Here is a 16492-nt window from a genome sequence, read left to right on the forward strand (position 1 = left end):
TCACAGCCTGACATCTTCCACTGCTATTTCTGTCTGTGCAAAATCATGAGAACCACTTTAGTCAAGGTTGATCAGAGGGTAATGTCCCCGCTCCGTCCAGCTGAGGAGAGTCTGTCTATATGTTGAGAATAAATTAGATATTTCTGATTTCACTCGTGATGTTTGGCTGTTGGAGGTCTGAGTCGCAGACAGTTGAGCTCTTTAGGGTTAAAGCCGTGGTGGGAGTGACATCATTCCTTTTGTAATGGCCTTTGTGAGGAGGTGGAATGTCCAAACAAACACTTTCCCAGGGTTTCAGTAAATCAGAGCGTGATTCCAGAGTTTTTCAGGTTGAACCCTCAACAACTCATTTCTGGCTGCATGAAGCTTCCACTACTTTCACAATGTGCACATTCAGTTGTGGTTGGAGTTTTATAAAACTTAATTATACTAAATGTTGCACAGTTTAAAAATAGATCCAGGGGGTTTTGGTTTATTTTATAAATACATCTTTCTTTATTTTTAGTATACAAAATAACATTATATACATCCACACAAAAGTGGTTTAAAAATCCATGAGTTCATTTCATAAGCTCTGAAAAATATATATATATTTTTTAACTGCCTGTAAATGTCAGACAAATAAAAAGGAGATAATGGGCTTTTTCACAAAGTTCTTAAAATTCCAGCTCTCTTTCCACAGGCATATCACGATCCACACGGCACATGCTGAGAGTCCCAAACATCAAACACAAAATGTTCCATAAAAAGTACTTGAGGTTCCCTTTGTGTTCCTTTTTTCCACTACTGTCCATTTCCAAAGAGGAAAAAAGTTTTAATAGTACCTAAAACACGTGGATCCATGAGACTTCCACAGAATGAAGCCAAAACATGAGTCCGGAGGATCCTCCAGCATAAAATCCAACACTATTTCTTCGTATTAGAGATATGATATAAACAGACTTTCGGTGTCCCTGTCTGAGGGGGCTGTTATGATTATTAACATGGAAAATAAAAATACCCAGGAGGACGGTGGTCTTCACATGAACTGACTCGCACTGTGGCCACACTTTCCACGTCCAGGTTTGTGCAGCAAAATGTGTTGAAGTCCAAGTGGATGTTTGGAGAGTTGATACAAAAATGATACTGCACAAGAATAAATCGGTTCTCGCTCACATACACATGCTAAAGCCTAAGACAAAAATAAACCACGTTGGTTCTGTAGTGCTTTGGTTAATCTGTAGATTTGCACCCAGCTATGGGCTGGAAACAAAGCTGCTGCTGCTGCTGTTTCTGCCGCCACCGCTGTTGCTGCCACCGCTGGTGAGGCCGGCAGGGGTGAGGGCTCATTTGCATACGTATCTCTCCACAATCCGGTCGCACTTTTTGCAGGTCACGTAGCAGCACCAGTGGTACTTGCAGTGGCAGCGCTCCACCACCTTCTCCGTGTACGCGTTGTAGCCACGGCCGCAGCACATCAGGTCGCAGCTGTCGCTGCCCAAGGAGGTTTTGTTGCACTGTCTGAAAAAAGGGCAGAAGATGGTATTTTAGCATTTATTTGATTTTCATGTCACACTGCATTTTGAACCAAAAAGGTAGCTACAAAAGCAAACATATTTACAGGTTGCCATCCAGTCCAACACAACTAACTTCGCAGCTTCTTTCTAAAAGCATCTTGCACGCTATCAAGAGTCTTTTAAAAAGGCTCTACCAACTGTCGGGCCTTAACCTTTAGTGCACTCTTTCTCCCAAACATTTTTTTCCTCCATTTTCTTTTTGTTTTGCTGTCTTTGAGCAATGGGTGCTTTGGAGCCTCTCATTCCAGGGGCCCGGGGCATTCTGAACAGGCAAAGAATAGTTGTGTCATAAATCACACTGGATACACAGCGCTGCCCTCCCTCTCGTTAGCTTGCCCTCTGAGCGTAATTGCTCTGTTTTATGAGGGCAGGATGCTAATGACCAGCGGGAGTGCCGCTGAAGTAATGGCTGCTGCAGGAGTGAAGAAGAGCAAGGAGGAGGAGGGACAGGAGCCATCGAGAGTGTCGGCTTTATTACAGCGGCGCGAGCTGGAAAGCCCCCACACACACTCGTGTTTTGTCAGGAGCAAAAGGACATTACTGTACATCTAATGGCTCACATCTGCAGGATTAGTGAGAGACGCTATAATGCAATTTCAGGTTAAGTGCAGGCCTTCCCATGGACACAGCGAGCTCCTGCATCAGTGATCACATTATATCTATTAAATACTGCTGCTTGAATTCCCCCTCCTTGTCCCAAACTCTCAAGAGAAGCATAAAAGTACTGCTTCTGCTCTCAGGTGTGGCACGGGGATCAGAGCAAGCATTACAAAGAGGAAGCATGGAAGCCTAGGAAAGGAAAAGCAATCAAGTGGCCACGGGGGATCAAGAAATCAGCGGTGAAACGGTAATATCTTCTAATGGATAACAGATAATATTGTGAACATGTGATCTGGCAACGCATCAAATTCCTCTAAACAATCTGCTTGGACACTTATGGGAATAAAGCAGTAATGTTGCAGACTGGGTGGTTGTCACGTTATCAGACTGTAGTGAGTGCTGTGAGTGTTCCTGACATGAAACCTGTCCTCTGCTTATCTGTGGCATGAGTGGCAATAGGCTGCGGTACACATGATTGACAGTCATGCAATGTTTTACAACAATAACACGAGATGATGCTGCAAATGCAATCGTGTGAAGCGTTTCTGGTTGAGCAGACAGATTATCAACGGGGTAATAATGGCAAAATGGCCGAGATCAGGTTTCGACGGAGAAAGTTAAGACTAACAGAGTTAAAAGAGAAATTTGAGGAATCTCTTTGAATATGACCAGTTTTTTAAGTTTACCCATCTGTGTCATGCAATCCAAAACAAAATAGTAATGCTTGAGACGATACCTCTGCTTTTCTGCAATACAATCATCCAAATTCAGGAAATTCAATAAACCTCCATGAGAGTGCGGCATATTATTGCCAGATTTCTTTCGTGTTTGTTTTCCAGGTCAGACGTAAACTAACCCACTAACTTCTCCCGGAGCAGCACCATCCCACAAGTGAAAGGTGTAGGTAAACCCTTTATCTCTGGGTGACCATTAACTATATCCTTATTTCTGTAGCCCTCTTAAATCAATATCACCTCAAGTGCCCTCAATCCTAAGAATAACCACATTAGTAATTGTCTGAGATAGCAGCACAAGGGCTCTATTCACAGTGGCCTTTCCAGTGGCACATGCTCAGACAAGCCATAGACACTGCACTCTCAGGGGCCACTGGTCGTTATCAGCCAGCCAGGAAAGTAAATGGTGCCACCAGGCACCACAGCACTTCACTTGAGTCAACATCCTGGATGAGCAGACATGCAGGATTGGTCATTTCCTCTTTGTCTGCTGCATGACCGGCGCTGATGTGACTCATGCGCACCAACCTATATCCACTACCGTTACTGCCAACCATCTGTCCCTTTGTCTCAATTTTAACTCCAACAACTCTGATTGGCCCATCCGGTGTGCCATAATTACACAACATGTTGCTTTGGTTGAATAAAATGACCTTGTGGAACAAAAACTATGAAATGTAACAGGATGGGATCCTGTCACATTTAGACAGAATGCTGATGCCGTTACCACCGGTCTAATTGCAGCCAGTCATGTGAAAAAACATGCTTTTTTTTCAAAAGTTTTATATGTTAAGACATAAGCAGAAACCCAGCAGAAACTGCTTCCAAACTGCATTCAGGACCTGTTCCAGATAAAAGAAACCCGCTATGACCTGAGGGGGAAACTCATGTTTGAGACGACGACAGCAAGAACAAATATTAAAAAGAGATGGACATCAGTTAAGGCTAGAGAAATTTGGAATAGTTGTAATAACAACCTAAAAATGTGTCGCTCTATCGTCAAGTTTAAGAAATTGTTTAAAGAAAATATTGTAAATAAATATAAAACACTATAATTATAAAGTATACTATCAAAAACATTCTAGGATGTGAAATGTCAATTTTATATTTTGTCTTACTTATTTTTTTCTTCTTTATGTATTGTTTGTTTTCACTGAGTAAAAGCTAATGTCTCATATTTTTGCTGCTCATAAGAAAAAAGGGTAGGCACTATAAGCTACGGCTTCAGCCTACACCTTTTCGGCAAAAGAAATGTTGTTTTTTTTCTTCCTTTTCATCTTGTTCTGTACAAGCCGAAATAAAGATTCATAACATAATACTAATGATTCAACAGAATCTAAGCCAAAATGCAAAATCAGTGTTTGAGTTAGAGGACGGAAGGGTTAACACGAACACACCAGAACAGCTCACTTTTGTGCATCTGAAGAAACCACTGAAGAAACCACAAAACTTCTGGAACAATGTAGTTTGGACAAACAAGGCCAAAGCTGAGATGTTTGGCCATAATGCACTGCTCCATATTTGGTGAAGACCAAACACAGCGTATCAGCACAAAAGCTCATACCAGCTGTGGGGATAATAAGGCCTTGCAGCCGTCGCGTCAGCCATGAAGTCCTCTGTACACCGGAGTGGTCAAAACTATGTAGTGCAGCAGAGCAGTGACACCAGAGAAACAGGCAAATACACAACAGGGGCTAAAAAAGAAAAGAATCAAGGTAAAATCAAAACCCAGGCCCTTTGTGACCGATTCAGTTCAAAACCTTTATGAACTGATTTTCTAGGTGCAGTCAAGGGGTGGAGGCGGGGTCCAGATGGTGGCTAAAGGATTCCAGCTCTGCTTTTTCCAGCATCTTCTGCTTTCTGTGGAGCAATCCACGGCCTAGTGTGAAGCAGTGGGGATGAGACTCACCATCTGCAAATCTGAGATCCTGCTTCTCAGTCAGAAAAGGGTGAAATGTTCGCTCCGTGTTCGGAGTGAGGTGCTGCATCAAGTGGAGGAATTTAAGTATCTCCGTCTTGTTTACAAGTGAGGGAAGAATGTTGCACGACATTGCCGGGCGGATTGGTGCGGCATGTGTGGTGCCGCCGTGCCGCTTTGCTGCGGTGGAGACAGAGCTGGGCCAAGAGGCAGGGATTCCCGTTTATCAGTCGATCAATGTTTCTACCCTCACCTGTGGCCACGAAATGTGGGTAGTGACTGAAAGACTGAGATCGCAGACACAAGCAGTTGAACTTAGGATGACTTTGTCTCTCACTTCGAGATGGAGTGAGACATTCAGTCCAGGAGGGAATCTGAGCCGAGTCACTGACCCTCCACATCTACACGGGCCAGGTGAGGTGGTATCTGGTGAGGATGCCCCCTGGACGCCTCCCCGGGGATTTTAAGTCCAGACTAGTTGATCATGTCCTGATGTGTAAAACTTTTGAATTAAAAGAGAGTGATTTCTTTTTCACAAAGGCATGTGCAGATTTGGTCTTTTCATAGCACTGCCAGTTTGTGTCTCGACTCAGTCTATTGAACACGCCATCTATCTACCGTATTGTCTGGACTATAAGCCGCACCTGCATATAAGCCGCATCCGCTCTATTTTTAAAAAAATAATAAAAAAAAGATATACAAGCTGCATCCGCTCTATTTAAAAAAAAGATATGCAAGATATTTATGTTAGATTAGATATTTACTACATGTACAGAAGGATCTTGAACTGTAAGTGATGTACATGTTTATAGATCCTTTCCTAAAAGTGTCTTTTAACACGGCAGCAACTTTACTGATTAAAGCGGGACAGAACCAAGAGAAAATAACCGATATTTATTTATCTATTTATCTGTTTGAAATCTGCTTCTACCTACTTCTATCTGCTAAAGAAGAAGTAGTGTATTCTTCTTTGCATTTATTTTGTCTTAGTTTTGATTCTAATTCCGGTTAGAGCGCCCCGAGCGGTGGAAGAAAAATCCACAGAATAGCTGCACCTTTGTATAAGCTGCATGATTGAAAACCATGAAAAAAGTAGCGGCTTATAGTCCAGAAAATACGGTAAATCTAAGTGCAGGACAATGAAAGACAGGCAGATAAATGTTCACAACAGCACACTTGTGTAGATAAAACCATAAAGTGAGCTCTGAGAGTTTAGTGACTGGGCAGTATTACCTGTCTGTTGTGCCAACAGAGCCCTGTTTATCATTTTTGATGCAGAAGTCTGGGGAGCTCTGCAAGTAGACCAGCTCGTTGTCCCTCACTGGCCGGATGTCAAGGTCTTTCGGCACGAGCTGCTTGCGCGTCCCCATAGGCCGGTGAACCACCTTTGTGGCCGACAGGTACTTGGTCTTAAGGTCCATGGCGATCTCTCTGAGATCCTGGAGCCCTCTCCAGCAGGTCCTAATAGAGCAGGATCCAGACACCCCGTGGCATTTACACTTCATCACCAGCGCTCCTCGAAGCACCTATATGTGACACAGAGAGATTAGCCTACTATATATGGGATGTTTCCTCTCGTCGTAACACAGAGAAGTATCTGTCCATGGTACATACCTGTCTGCCAACTTCACTGTTGTGTAGATGCATCAGCTTGTTGGCATGGGAGCTCGAGCGCTTCATCTTCATGGGCGCGTCTGAGAACTTGGAGCCCATCATCAGACCGTAGTGCAGGTTGTCCGCACAGCCGCCCCATCGATAGCCGGGTTCTGGGATTTCCGCTGGGATAGGACCACATGAACACAGCCGCAAATCCCCAGAAGTGCATGCTCTCGCTATGGTGTGACTGATGGTTGCTGCAGCCAGGGCATAGACAAATGCAGATTCCCTCGTTCCTGATCAAATGGGAGAAGGAAAAACAAGGGGATTATGGCAGGATGTTCAAGCTTGCTCCAGCAAACTGATAGTAGTAGTAAAAGCCATTCAATGATATGAATGAATGAAGTTTATTCAGTCATTGCAACACAAAACAACACCAAAAAAAACATTGTACACAGCATTAACTTTTCATACAAAACCAAAAAAATGTGTTGAACAATAACTGAAAAGGCATAGGCAGAAGCAAAATGCTTATAAAAGCCTATCCTATAGTACCAACTTTCTATTTTTGGCTACCGGCCTCCAGAAAACCAAAAAGAGAATAGAAAAGCAAAGAAACAACAAAAGGCAAAGAAACAATAGAAAAGCAAAGAAACATTAACAGATGGTCAATTGCACTTATAAGCTTCAAAAATAGCTTTACAAACCATTTTCTTAAATACAACAAAAGAATGACATGTTTTTAAATTTATGTTGGCATCATTCCAGAATTTAACTCCAACGATGGAGACACATCTCCTTTTCATACCTTTTTTAGCCATTTGTACTGTGAAATTACAGACACCTCTAAGATTGTAACGAGTCCCTCTGTATTGGGTCAGGGAGCATTTTTGATTTTGCTTTAAACATAATTTGCATGATTTTAAAATAAAACAAATCATAAAATTTAATAACATGAGAATTTAGAAAAAGTGGATCTGTGTGAGCGTAGTAATCAGCCTTATTGATGGTACGTAGGGCTCGTTATCACTCTGCTGAGCCTAAATTATAATCTGTTGTCTCTGTGTATTCATTGAAAGGGTCTTCTCTTAAATAATCAGTCATCCATCCATCTGTTTGTTTTCCACTGCTTATCTAGGACTGCATTGCTGGGGGATCAGTCTGAGCAGAAATATCCTTCATCCCAGCCAAGTCCAGCATCTTTACCAGCCGGACAGCAATGTGTTTTTAAACCAATCGAGAGAAACGTTATATCTATTTAATATAGAAATAATAGAGTGAAGTATCTCGTTCCTCAATATGTCCTGTCTCAACAACAGTGTCAACATTATCAGTTGGCGGCAGGAAAAATACCTGCAGAATCAGTAAATTGATTAAATACCTTTTTACAAGATACTGTACATGCCACCAGTAGACTATGTGAACATTTCAGCTTAAGTTTGAGAAAGTGAAATGTTTGTCTCTGCTCTTTTTCGTGCATTTTGAGTAGGTTCCATATGGTCACCTCCTCATGAAGATATGAGCTAGAAACGTTCAGACACACAAACGTCATGATTCTCAAGGCCAGATTAGCACACACAATCACATTATTTGCTTATGGGTAACAGCTATCCATGATGCTGCTCAGGGAACAGCCTCATCTACGTGATGAGAGGAGTCTCGCTGTAGGCACAGACACTCCCACAGCATGGAGTGATTGGATTCTATCCACACAAGCAATGAACATAATGGAAGAAATGTGGGAGTGCAGCTCCTGGCCCAGGAACGCTTACAGAGACGTGGCAGGAACTGAATTGCCAATCTCCCGGTTCTGGACCTACTCTACTTCCGAACCGGAGGCCCACATCGTAGAATCGTTATAACAGCGATACGCTTGTACTCAACCACGTCTGCTTCATGTTCAAGCTTTACTGTCCCGCCTGTTTCCTATTGTCCCTTTTTTGTTTTTTGGGGGTTTTTTTTCTGGAAAAAACCCCCGAATGCTTAAGATCTATCAATCTGCTTTACGCTGTAATGCAGAGTGACCACTGATGTAATTGGTAGTGATGTGCATTTATAGAGAGCACATATGTTCAATCGTAGACCAAGTGGAGGGAAGTATGACCATGGGCTACTTCAATCACAACCAAGCCTGGACAGAGATGAGCCGTTTCCTGTCCAATGCAGACTACTCATTTAGTCAATGACAGCCATATCCTTTCCAGGGAGTGCAGTGCCGCCGCCGCCCCCGCCTCTCCTCCGTCCCACAACCCAGCAACCATCTTTGGCTGATTCAAGGTCCTATTGGTAATAGAAACAGCAAGGTCAAACTGCAGCGAGCGCAAACTGGCATTGAGCCCGAGACTGATGTGGCGTCCCTGATGAGGGCTCCCCATGAATAAAGGATGGAATCATTTTGCTGGCAGCAAAAAAAAAAGGATGTGGAAAGATGTCAAGTTCAAATCAGACTCCAGTAAGTTGACGAAAATGAATAAATAAATAAACCTTCTTCTATTTAGTTAAGTGTCATTCTGCACTGTTTGTAAGCATACCTCTGTCCAGATCTGGATGATACTTTTGGGCGCCAGCGGGGATTTCAATGGAGGAACAGTTCCAGCGCATGTCCCCAAAGGTCTTCTGGCATGTTTTCTTGACTTCTCGTGCAGCTTGTATGATGGTCTGCATGAGCTCCAGGTTACTGCGACACAACTGAGCTTGGGAGGACACCAAACCGGGCAGCTTCTTACAGTTCTGGGTGTGGTTCATGTGTACCGAGACAGGAGTGTGTGATAGCGTTCTGCGAGGGGGAAAACACACACAGACAAAAGCTTTCGGTCAGTGTTTGATTTAACAAAATGCTGATCGCTTTCTTTTTTTTTTTTTCTGTTGTGAGCTGTGAAAATATTGCTTTTGAAAGAGGAACAAACCTGTGACCTTGCTTTTTTTTTATCATGTAAGAGATTTGGTGACTTTTATACACACATTTCAATACTTGCAGACACATCAGCTTTTAGCAAACAACTTAAGAATCAAAACAGATATCGCTTCAGGCAGAGAATCATTTTTTGACATATGGTAACTCCTAACCAGCTTATCACAGTCAAAATCACAAAAGAAAGTCAGCTGTAGAGTCATAAAATATAAGTGACACCTCCTTGGCACAGACCTTTCTTTTGTAATAGCACAGAAGGGGCCTAATGATGTGCCAAAATATATAAAAGCCTCTAAACGTAGATCTTCACTCGGATGAGAAACTGTCTAGATTCCTTATCATTTGAATTTTCCAGCACAGGAAGCATCACCCTCTTTGGCATCAGTCTAACATGAATCATCTGTTCAAAGAATATTAACGGGTGCACACAATTCTGAATTATTGGGGATTTGCTTAATCGAGAAAACACGGGGGAGCAGGTTAGCTCTGATCTCCAGTGTTGGACGGTGCTGAGAGTTCGTGAGAATCATGCGGGACTGCCTGCACCTTGGCCTGTTCTGCATTAAGGCTGAGGGGCCACCACTATGTGGCCAATGATAAGCTACGAGTCGCTGGGCTCGTCGTAACCCTGCACTCACAGGTGTTTACAGCTGCATCTGTTTTGCATTGCACCGCTCTGCACTTTGATGACTGTAAGACTTCTCGGTTAGATTCTCCACAAGCCACTCCGGCTCTCACGGGCACATCTGCTGAAGTGTTCCTGTTGTGAAAATTGAAGTCTCTTGTTCAGATAAGAAAACCACTGACATATTTGGTCAAGCTCCTGCTTTAAAAAGTGATCGGACACGCAACCCTGTGGTACAGAAGCGGTACACAACTCACATCCCAGCCGTCTTTAACATTAAACATTACACTGAGGCTTATATTGGGAGGTTTAAGAACTTTTCAAAATTAGAAGAAGTAAGAGACAACAACATTTTTCACACTAATTCACAGAGCGTTCCTCTGCGGTGGAATATTTTGATGATTTGAGGCCCCAAGCAGACAACACACAAAGCTGTGACATCATTGGCGCTGTGCACGCCACCGTGACGCCTCCTCGTGTTATTTTTCTGTTCATCTTCTTCATATTCAGCCAGATTTCGTTTTAGTCTGCAATCCCACGCTCGGAACGCTGACGCCTTTTCGCTTTACTGAAACCACACTAAAACCGGCAAAACAAAGACGTTTCCATTCATGAGCTGAAGAACTTCCGAAGAACTAATCTGCTGTTCACTTCATTGGATAAACATACAAGGAATACACAACGGAAACTTGAGGAATGTCAGGGCCCATTTCCAAGCTGCTATGGGCTCTCCCCTCAATGCAAAAAGAAAAAAAGCAGAATATATAACGTAGCCGTCTTACATCACCGGCGGTAACACTGTTCACATGGAAAACGGGGTAAAGACAGCAGTTGACTTACAGATGGAGGTGGCAGCGCCCCTGAGAATACTTACAGCCATTTGATGCCCGAGCAGACTTGAGACAGCAGCAGAGCCGTGAGCACTCCAACAGGCAGGACGTGAGTGCTGCTCCTCATGATGAACGGTGGCTCCAGTTAACGCAGGACTCGAATACAAAAGGCTGTTGGGCTCAGATTCAGAGGTCAGCTCTCATGGCCCAGCACCTCATCTAAATCCTAGAATAAATCAAAGAAATATGAATCACTACACGGTGCCACGGCAGGCCAGTGGGAAACGCTTACGTTTGGCTGACGAATAATCTGTAAAACCCGCGACCTGTGTGACCCCTGAAATCTCTCAATGGTTTTATCAGAAAAACGTCATGGAAAAAAAATGGCTAAAACATTACAAAGTTGATCATAAAGTTATGAATTGTAGCCCTCTTTCAACAATCTCTACATATAAAAGGAAAACTTGGAAATGGTCTGTGCTTCAAAGAAAAACATCTCCAGGCGGTCATTGTTGCACAATAAACAACCAATCACACTTTAAAGGAAAATCCAGAGTAGAAGCTGCTTGAGGCTCCTTGGATAAGTCGGTAAAAACAGAGAAACAAAAGCAATCCAAGGAACTTTACGGACAAAAGAATACTTTCTACGCTCACTATAAAATAACATATTTGATATCTATGAACACATTCCAATTCTGTTATGATTTTAAAAGGACTATTTTTAAATTATAATTTTTAATCTCACAATATGCAATAAATTACCATTATGGATTATTGTCCCTGGCATATTTTGGATGCCATGTACCTTGGATTAGGTTTAGAGAGATGAATGTAAAATGCAATAAACATCACTAACAATCCCATGAACTTCTGCTAAACTCTGAGGCAGGCACCTATAAAAAGAGACCTTCCATTTCCCAGTGATCTAATGCCATATGGAGCAGAGCATTCGGATATTTTAGTCACTTTTAATTCAATTTGGTGTCACCCACGCGCTCCACGTGGAAGAATGTGGAGAATTTCAGACGTGCTCACATAAGCGGGACAGCAGGCCAGATCAAGGCAGTAATTTGTGGACAGATAACAGGGCAGCCCATCACAGGGATGATCAGATAGCTGTTGATAAGACCTCCCTTTGAAGGGACGTCAGGACGAGCGTGAAGAGTTTAGGTGGAGGATAACGAGCTCATTGAAGCGCCGCTCCGGTTCTCGTCGCTGATTGGCCGAGGAGCCTCGAAACTGCGTGAAATTCACTGATATGAATCATTTAAATGAGTCAACAGAAAAGACTTTCGGAGCAACTGCTTGTCGTGATCTACCTCCATCGTCTGAACGGTAGAGAATAATAATTTAATTAACCAATCTTGATTATTGATTAAATACTGTGACCTTTTTAAGTTACATGAAAGCGTGGCTTGATGCTTGAGCTCGTGTTTGCCGTTTGGAGCGTTTTTATAAGTGGCAATGAGTTGCCAAAACATCAAGTTTTTATTATCATTATTATTAGTAGTAGTATTTTATTATTATTTTTTACAATATACAAAAACACAAAAAGTCTTAAGCACTCCAAGTCTTGCTGTTAGATCCAAATTTAAATGCATACTAATTTTTCGGTCACTGAGACACACAAAGGATATCCAGTGATGTTATTAGAGGTGGACAAACGATTAATCGTTTGGTCGGTGACTGCAAATTTTATTGGTGATTAATCAACATGGTCTACACTTAAGACCTACAGGCCTATAGCTCCACCTTTAGATAAAACACGAAATAAAACCGCACACTTTCCTCAAATAAATTACTCTACACGGAAAAGTCAGTAATTAGAATGACCTTCCACAGAATCAAGCAAAGATGTAACTCATTTAAGAAGTGTGTCCTAAAAAGATGTTATATTCATTATTTTGAGAGCCATGTTCCCGTATCTTGTGTTTCTGGCCTAAAACAAATATAGTTGTCATGAAACATTTGACAAATCAAAAAGACTAGGGCGTCTGAGCCTTGTACTTTGTAATCTGGAGTATTTAACCTATACTCTCTGTTTTCACTGAGATTAGAAAACCCTGCACGCAATGGATCACTAGTTATATGTCCGATAAGGTGGGGTTTGACAAACATTATGGTAGAAAGGACATATGGTTTAGTTTTTTAAATATTATAACTGATAAAGATCAAACAAACATAGTTTTTACAGGAAGTTTTTACAACTTTAAATCTGTTTCATAGAAGAAGACAAAACATTTCCAGGACCAGGTTGTAATCTGCTTTAAAAAAAAAAAAATTTAAGAGAAAAAAAGTATTTTGAAGGTAAAATTGCAAAGTAGATCTATAAATCTAGATAAAAGCATGGAGTTTTATTTATTTCGACCCATTTTCCTGGCTATAATAGAAGTTTAGGGAGCGCAGTCGGACTTTTGCAGCAGCCTCACCTTCACCGCGGCGCTCCGCTCTCTCCTCTCAACGAGCCTGCAAATATCCTTCAGTCAGCCGTCTCTCCTCAGCCAGAGGCTGCAGTAAAATCCAGCACGGGCAGGTAGACTGGTTCCGGACAGGTACGCATGATAGTGTGTGAGTGGGAGCGCTGTGGTGCGAGTGAGCTGAGTGCAGGTCTGCTGGAGCAGAGGGAGTGAGCTGAGTGGGGGCAGCCGCCTCTAAAGTACCCCTGCCCCGCTTTGATCTCACTGCTGATGTCAGACCAGCATTAGCATAAAGCCCGAATTATGGTTCCGCGTTAAATCCACGCAGAGCCTACGGTGCGCGTCGCCGCGTACCCTACGGCGTAGGTTCTGCGTTGGTGTAACGCGGTACCATGAATCAAATGTTTCCACAGGGAGCTTGGCTTGGCTCTCACAGCCCGAGATCGTGAGTGGTCCAAAAAACCGACCTTATTTTATTGAGTTTTATTGTTACTATTGTCTAAGTCCAATTAAACTTTTTTTTATTATACATTTTTTTTATTATTATTTTTAATTTATGTTATTTGTGAAAGGGGCAGATCAGATAAGATTCTTCTTCTTTCTGCTCCCTTTTCATTCATAAGTTAGGAACATTTGTATTTGTGTTTGTATTACATTGTTTTGTTTTTTTTAATGAAATAAAGAATAAAATGAAATGAAAATGAACTCCTATATATAGTTACCTCAAAGTGTACTTTGTGGTACATTATCAGACTCAGCATTTAAGTCACCAGTGATTCTTCAAAGTTATTCTCAGGAACTAAACGTCTTATTCAAGATTTCAAGATTCAAGATTCAATCTTTATTGTCCCATCATATTACTAAGTAACATGGGTAAAAATCTTGGTTGTGCAGGCTCATCATTGCAGTTAAAAAAGATAGAGAGACAAAAGACGAAATGCATAGTGCATGAATAATCTACATGATATGGAATAAAAGGTGGAATAAAAAATAATAAATAGTCTTGGGCGTATGTGTATAATATAAAAATCTCTATTAACAAGAGACACGTTCAGTTCAGTCTGTCACCCGAACTAGGTCTTGTTGTCTATTTGCTGACGGATAAAAACTGTTCAGGAATCTGTTCGGGAATTCTTATAATATTCATCCCTACTCTTGATGTTTCATCAAAGTTTTTATGACACCTACATTTATTTTCCCAGTATTTTGAGGACACAAAGTCAACACAGAGAACGCCTAAACGGAATAAATCCAAATTAATACCAAATTAAACATCTGTTTCAGTCAGTCTCCATAAGAATAGTAAATTTGTGCTTCTATCATATAAAATAAGTCATTTTCCTTGTAGATTTATTTTGTTGTGAACATCATGGTTCTGTTTTATGGGATTTTCTATAATTATTTAAAGAAAAATGGAGATGAATTTTACTACTTAAATATTTTCAGTAAATTGACCGTTTTATCCTAATAAAGAGACTGAAAAGAAATATGCGCAGTTATTTTAACTTTAATTTAAAACAAACAATACTGTGATGCCTCGGGCTGTTTTCTTTTTTAGTGGAATCAGTTTTATAGTCATTTTACACAACGCACTGCTTGAAAAAAGTTTGAAAATCATATATTACAAAAGTACTTAAAAAGTTCTTGATTTGATTTAAGGCAAAAGCAGTGGCTGTAATTCACATATCACAGATTTAAAATGCCCAACAGAGACATTTACATGATATCTATTTTAAATGGTGTTCCAGAGATAAATAACAAGACACAGAGGGACCCGGAGAAGAGCCAAACGTGTCATTATGGTTCCAAACACTGAAATCAGACAGCAGATGTATTACAGTTATACTTACAAAACAGGTCGAGACGTAATGAAAAAATATAATATACATAGATCTTGATTTCCACGTATGAAACGTCTACCCGTGTGAGGGAATATGGCCTGAGGGAATCATTCTAGGATTATTAGTGAAAATGTTCATGTCACATGCTTTCCATCCACAGCCATTCACCAACTGTGCTTTACATTTAGGCCTGGATTTCCTCTTCACCACAAACAAAACACAATGTAGACTTACTCTTTCATTAGCTTGTAAACTGTTTTGATTGGGAAAAAATGTCCTGGAGGTAATGTTTAATGGAACTGTAATGGCCACGGGCACATGTAAAGTACAATTTCCACTACAATTTAAAATTGTTACCACTTGGAAATGCAAATGGTTTTCTGAGTTCAGTCCGGCATTAAACACATCTTTTATTTATTAGTGCAGGCACCGTATAATAGTTGCAATATATTTACTATAATACGATGTGACATGATATCGTGGTATTCCAGATACACAACAAATGCTATCCAACATGTGTTCTGTTGGAGAAAACAAAACAAAAAAAATCTTAAAAGAATAGAAAAGCTTCCTAATGTTGTGCAGTTTTGCTCCGCCGTTTGATTTCCTCCTTTATTAAGCATGTTGTAAGCGATACACTGTGGAGCCAGCTGTGGGAAAGTAACGTATAGTTCCCCTCAAGTCTGACAAGAGGCAATGCTGAGCTGTTGTCCAGACCTTGACCTTGCAGCGACTATAGCTAATGCGGCTGGCCTCCTGTACTGCTGGCTGCTCCGCAGAGAGACGTGGGCCAGGTGCTGTGACACCGTCTCTGAAGCAGACATAGACCACAACAAGCCCCGTTCCTCTGGGAACCCCCCCCTCTTTGGGTATGTGTTTGCCAAACAGAACCCGCGGTATGGAAAGGTCCGCATGCACGCAGCTCATTTACAAGAGCCTGGTTCCACCGAGGCTCGCCGTGCTTCACATGGCAGTCGGTTGTGAATGGGCACGGGGTCAGAGCGTGTGTGGGAGTCGTGGAGCTTCCAGCGGGACCGGGCCCGCGTCTACAGACAGACTTTTTTGCACACAGGCTCTCCATTCCTGAGCTAGGATCAACACGCAGCCCCTTGATCTTCACATCTCACCTTCCAAGCAACACCGGGGGGAGGGGAGATGGTTTTTGTGGGGAGGGGGCGCGGTGGAACAAGAGAGCCGCTGATGTTCATTATAGTGAAATAACTCATGTTCGTGTAAGAGCAGAGTCAGAGCTGAGTTATGGTAGATAATCCTCATTGCGGATGAAAACCAGCTTTGCGCAGATAAGCTTACATTTACATTGTAGTTTTTAACTGTCATGTAGTCAGCTTCAGTTATGAGGGGATTAGTGGTGAACATGCTACAGTATGTTAAAACTTAAACAAACTTAAACTACAGCTTTGCAAAATAGTTTTTTTTAAATGCACTTTTTTTGTTTTTGTAAAT

The 16492-nt window shown here is 41.7% G+C and overlaps 1 protein-coding gene across 1 annotated transcript; it reads right to left on the bottom strand.

The window, feature by feature from the left end:
- Window positions 1-494: 494 nt before the first annotated feature.
- Window positions 495-13379, bottom strand: wnt11 (wingless-type MMTV integration site family, member 11). Its single transcript, XM_061740201.1, has 6 exons — window positions 13200-13379; window positions 10815-10996; window positions 8936-9180; window positions 6423-6700; window positions 6042-6334; window positions 495-1500 (listed from the first exon to the last, which is right to left on the bottom strand). The coding sequence occupies exons 2-6, from the start codon at window positions 10895-10897 to the stop codon at window positions 1326-1328; spliced, it is 1074 nt and encodes a 357-aa protein (XP_061596185.1). The 5' UTR covers window positions 10898-10996; window positions 13200-13379; the 3' UTR covers window positions 495-1325.
- Window positions 13380-16492: the final 3113 nt, after the last annotated feature.

The sequence above is a fragment of the Cololabis saira genome, chromosome 14 (genome assembly GCF_033807715.1).
Source record: "Cololabis saira isolate AMF1-May2022 chromosome 14, fColSai1.1, whole genome shotgun sequence".
NCBI lineage: Eukaryota > Metazoa > Chordata > Actinopteri > Beloniformes > Belonidae > Cololabis > Cololabis saira.